The sequence below is a fragment of the Cyprinodon variegatus genome, unplaced genomic scaffold (genome assembly GCF_000732505.1).
Source record: "Cyprinodon variegatus isolate N-32 unplaced genomic scaffold, C_variegatus-1.0 Scaffold712, whole genome shotgun sequence".
Classification (NCBI taxonomy): Eukaryota; Metazoa; Chordata; class Actinopteri; order Cyprinodontiformes; family Cyprinodontidae; genus Cyprinodon; species Cyprinodon variegatus.
Window position 1 is genome coordinate 91,281 of NW_015151165.1, and position 5,566 is coordinate 96,846.

Consider the following 5,566-nt stretch of genomic DNA (forward strand, 5'->3'; position numbering starts at 1 on the left):
TATATATATATATATATATATATATATATATATATATACACAATATATATATATATATATGTATATATAGGAAAAACCAAACCTGATCAATTACAGGTAAGGAACCAGTGTTAAAAGCTGTATCACTAATTATTGAGATTTTTTTAGGGGCGTTAAATGGTTGTAAGCAAATAATGTACCCAGGTAGTACAGTAATACTTACAACAGACTTTGTCTGCTCTATTAGGGCAATCACTGGGTTCCTCAGATGTTCATCTTTAGCTGTAGCATCCGTAAAAACGTAGATCTCAGAATTTGGAGGTGAACCAGTTAGAGCCAGCTGGGATATAAGGAGGGATATAAAGAAAAAATAACCATTTGCTTTCTATATTTCATCAGCTTTGAAAGCAACCATCAATCAAAGCACCTGAAGAGCAGAAAGACTCATTTCTGGAAAATCTCCACCTCCATTTGCTGATAGTGAGTTGAGGTAACCCTTAAAAATGTTTGGGTCTGTTGTCCGAATCAGAGGCCCAAAATCTGTGATTGAAAAGTGAGACATAATTTTTATGCTCCTTTTTGTTTAACTGTGTTTGTGCAAAGATTGTCTTCTTACCTTGCATGTAGCATAAAAAACAAATACTTTCAAAAACTTTATAAGAACATGAAATCTCACTTTAATGTCTGGCATGAAATTAGATTAACCTTTTCTGTTATCTTTCATTCAGGAATATATTAATAATCTTTATAAATATGAAGGTAGTGGGAGAGAGATTTCATTGAGTTAATTTCAGGAATTCAGAAGATTAATGCCTTGATTAATGATTAATTCAAAAATAGTCAAATAATGGTACTAGGGCTTCCAATATGTTTACTTACAGCATGTAAGTTAAATGGACTAACATTTGTGGATTTATTTTAAGAAAAACATGTGATAAGCATTCAGAAAGGAGACTGATTCCATCTGCCAGAAACTGATATTTTTCAGAGTGAAATCTGCAAAAACCTTGTGACCAGATATAGAGGATGAAGAAATGATAAAACTTTATAGTATTTGTAAATGTCTAGTTTAAGGTGTATATATGGATATAACAAACGATTGTTTAATCAGGGCTTACAGACCCAGGAAACAACGACAGACGTTGAGGTTCATCACATGGCTAAGCAGAATCGTCACTGGAAATCGTGTGGCACGGTGGGGAAGCTAGTATTTTTATTAATGTCTGAGATGACTCAGTCTCCTCATGGACTCTTTGTTATCAGAGAACCTAGCCACAATGGAACCGCTCTGAGCCCTGCTGTTGAACCAGTACTAGTTTAGCGTGGTTTGGTTTTGTCGGCGCAGTCCGGTTCAGTTTGCGCGCCATTTACACTCAACACATATCTCGGTTGCCGTGCTTAAACTGCTCTCGGCACGGTTTCAAAATGGTAATGTAAATGGGGCATATATTTCTACACAGCAGATGGGGTAGTTTTGATAAAGAATTTTTCACACTGTCAAAGCCTTAAGCCTGGCCTTTAACATAAACCATCTACCTGGATCATTGAAGGGAACAAGAATGTAAACTGAGGGCTCATCCTCTGTTCCCAATTTGCTGTCAATTATAGCTGATGTGACAGTCCTCACTGCTTCTATGTCATCGCTCATACTTCCTGTGGTGTCAACACAAAAACAAAGAGGTTTCCCTTTGAAGAGTCCCATCATCCTGAGGAATGAGAAAGATGCATGGACATAAATATGTTGTTTTAATTAAGTCTGTGAATGAAAAATTTATAGTTTTAGGGAAAAAATATTAAATTCATTACTCAAGGAACTGTCTGTCTCCAGCTGCACCTCGAACATCCTCCAGCAGCTCACTGGTTGCTGCTATTGCCATATTGGCTGCCTGCTCGTGGAGATGTCCATGGCTAGAGTCCTTTGTATCTTTGTTGATTCCTCCTTTGGGTTCCAGTAGAGCTGTACTATCAGGGAAATTTCCATGGCTGCATTTTCCTGTTTGTCATCACAGTGATAAGAGAGTTTTTAACATTTTTATACAAAATGAATTATCATAAAAATTTATGGATCGATCCAAAAAGTAAAGAGGCCAAAGGAGGCGTCTTGTGGCACATGGAATCAAAATTTCCAAGAAAAAATATTCCAGAAGTTGTGTGTAGAACGTTTCTAAGGAAGCTGGAAGCTCATGTTCCCTGCTATTTATTTGTTCTTTAATGCAGTATATTGTTGATAAATATAAAATGGCTTTTCTTATGTTAATTTTTGGTACCAATGCGTGAAATAAGCCTCAGGAGACTGAACTGGATAATAGGTTGAAACTGCATCTTCACTGACTATAGCACCAAGCCCACTGGTGCCAAACTGTTTGGTTGGGGTGTGGAGGAGGTGCGATTGCTGCTGAAAGACCCTTTGTTCCTCGTTGTTCTGAAGACAGGTCTATTGGGAGGTTTTCAGGCATGCCACCAAGACTACTTAGTCATTTTGTGAGCAATGTGAAGAAGAGATGTCCAGACATCTTCTCCCTCTTTATCTGTCAGGGTCACAGTGGAACTAGTGCCTATCTCCAACAGTCCTTGGGTGAAAGGTGCGGTACACCCTGGACAGGTCACCAGTCCATTGTGAGGCAACACAGAGACATGCAACCATGCGAACACTCACACCTAAGGACAATTGAGAGATGCCAATTAACCTAATAGTCATGTTATTGAAATGTCGTAGGAAGCCAGAGTACCCAGAGAGAACCCACACATGCAAGGGGAGAAAAATCTCCATGTAGAAAGAATCAAACCTATTACTTTTTTGAAGCTAGTCAGCAGTGCTACAAACTACACCACTTTGCAGGTCATGAAAATATGTAAAAATGGGTTTGTGGAGTTTATACGTAGTTTGTAGTATTTTTCTTACAGATAATGAATTTAGTGGATTTTACATTCATTCAAAAGGGAATGATTATTGAGGTTTGTTGCTCTTGGTATTTTCTATCAGATAATTTACCTAATAGTTGCTATGACTCACAGAGCCAAGTGAGTGGGTGGGTGAATAGGTAGGTAGGTTGGCTCACATTTATGTTCTATATTATGTTGGTGTCTTGTGTAAAATGGCAACAAAACAAGGTTTAGAAAGAAATTCATAAGTTGTGAATGCTCTTAAAATGTGCTATGAGAGGATCCAGAGAGTGCTCTTAAATACCTTTATGAATTTCTCAAATTTTGGAAGCAATATATAAAAGAGCATTCCCATCACCATAAAGCCAGATAACTGACAAAAGCATCTGTTAATAAGAGTGAGTCCTTACAAATTATGATTTTACCTGGAGGCTTGGCAAAGGGATTCACACTGAAATATCCTGAAGTAAGTATGTTGTTGTCAAGGATGTCCTCCAGAATGTTGTCCTTGCAGTCATCTCCATTACAGTTGCGGCAGGTTGCTCTAGTTTTAGCTGAGAGTCACATCAGATTCCACTATTAATCTGGGTTGAGTATACTCACAGGAATCCATGCAAAGCAAGTTCTCTGTCTTTTGTTTGAGTTCCTCTTCCAAGCAAATCTCACTTTTATCTTTGTAAAGATTATTGCATCTTCACCTGCTATATCTTCAACGCTGATCTTCCCTCTGATCAAATTGGTGTTTGGAAATCTGTTGCCTATTTCAACCCAGTTACTGTGACTGTAGAAATCCTTCAATTTCAAAGCAAAAAAAAAAAAAAACTTTATTGCAGCTTTACAGCATTACCCTTCAAAATTCCAGCACAACATTGTACTTTTATTAGTATTTTTTTTATTTTTTGAGCTAAAGACACTAATGTAACTTCAGCAGGATCTGGTAGATATACAGAGGTGGAAAGTGCATGTATTTAAGTAAAAATGTATTGCTAATAACTTAGTTTCACTGACATTCAGTACCTTGCAACACCCTTCATACAGTGAACAGTTGTTTGCTTATTATCTTGTTACAACCAAACATTTTTTAGTTTACTGAAATGTTTGTAAACTCTGTCACCGCTGCAGAATCATGCTGCCACTCACTGGTATAAACATGGGGTTCAGGATTATGTAGACTTATAATGTAGATTATCAGTTTCCTACCACAAAGTGTCTGGTTATACTATGGCAAGTGTTGCGTTTTGTAAGAAGTTTTATCCTATATTCATCTCAGGGATTGTAAAATGTGCAATGCAATCCTAAGAAAAAATAAGTATTTGTAAATGAAGTATTTCTAATTGAATGTGGTTTTATTTATTTCCATTGATTCATCATAGCAGAAAAATTCAACAAAACTATGATCAGGTGAAATTAATAGTATCAGTTGTTTGGTACTTAAATTGCGCATGGCAGTCAATGCAAATTCTTTTGATGGATGCATTTCTACAGACTGCTAACCTAATCAGGGAGTGCCCAGCCCCTGCCTCTTGTTCAGTGACTGCTGAGTTGGGTCAAATTCATCCCTGCAACCCCGAAGGGTACTGGATACAGGCAAGTAAAGAAAATTTGTCGGGTTGAAGAGTGTTTTATTTTGAACATGAGAATATTAATCTCCATAAATCTTTGAGTTTTGTCGCAAAGCTGGGTAGAGTTTGAAATATAATCAGCCACAGTTAATCTTTAGCAAGATATAGGTTAAACAGAAATACCTGTAAGGTGTGGAAAATGTTTCCTAGACGCGAGATTGCTGAAGCAAAGTTTTTCTGCTTGTTGGCACCCTTTACCACTGATAATCCATCTGTGATGAGCTTCTGTCCTTCTGTTATCTTCTCATTGTCACAGTGATGAGGTGCACTCAAGGCCTTGAAAATATCTATTTGCCAGTTATTACTCTTGATCTTGTTGATGGTCCGGATGAAATTTTTGGAGGATTTTGATGCTTCACATGCAGTGGCAACAGCTGTAGCAGTAAGGGACTTCAAATGCACACATACATAAAGATATCATATTTTACTGTTAGACTGTACATTTTAGAGAGGAATAGGAAAAAAAAATAAGGAAACTGGATTTCTTACAGGAAAAGAGAAGTCTTTGCCCTCAGACAGAGCCAGGCTACGGCAAACCTGTGCAGTGATGTTAAGGATTGCTCTCTCTGTGATGTCTTGATGAGTGAGAGAACCTCTGTTAAGTAAGTTATTAAGGAAGCGTGGTGATATCTTAAAACCATGAACTCCAGTATTTAAAAGCAGGAAGCAAAGTAAGGCCAATCCAGACATCCTTGCAAAACCTGTTGCAAACAGAGAATACACAGTTGTTACACATTTTTTCATGACATGACCTTAAGAGGTTTACACAATTCTCGCTCAGCAAAAAGTCATTACAACATTCCTAAAAATACAACTTGAATGCAAATCGTTGATGTGCCAGGAATATATAACATGTTCATTTCAAGGTTAATCTTGGTTGTTTAACAGACTACTACACATGATGCTCATAATCGACCCTAAAAAATATGTAGTATATATATTAATCTAACAAAAGCTTTTGACACTATTGATCATATTATTTTAATAAATAAACCAGAGAGAGGTAGTACTAGTGAATTTGTTTTTAAATCGGGTTAAAAGTTAATAATTAATTGACACAGTTTGTGAAGATGAGCAACCAT

The 5,566-nt window shown here is 36.9% G+C and overlaps 1 protein-coding gene across 1 annotated transcript in view; it reads right to left on the bottom strand.

Moving 5' to 3' along the window:
• Window positions 1-5,174, bottom strand: part of LOC107097634 (von Willebrand factor A domain-containing protein 7-like) — a 12,593-nt gene extending 7,419 nt beyond the window's left edge. Inside the window, exons 1-8 of the mRNA XM_015394858.1 lie at window positions 4,974-5,174; window positions 4,608-4,874; window positions 3,561-3,654; window positions 3,288-3,416; window positions 1,786-1,972; window positions 1,516-1,685; window positions 407-519; window positions 203-319 (exon numbers count right to left, since the gene is read on the bottom strand). Of these exons, the coding sequence (XP_015250344.1) occupies window positions 203-319; window positions 407-519; window positions 1,516-1,685; window positions 1,786-1,972; window positions 3,288-3,416; window positions 3,561-3,654; window positions 4,608-4,874; window positions 4,974-5,174 (1,278 nt within the window). The remainder of the gene's footprint in view (window positions 1-202; window positions 320-406; window positions 520-1,515; window positions 1,686-1,785; window positions 1,973-3,287; window positions 3,417-3,560; window positions 3,655-4,607; window positions 4,875-4,973) is intronic.
• Between the last annotated feature and the right edge of the window lie 392 nt (window positions 5,175-5,566).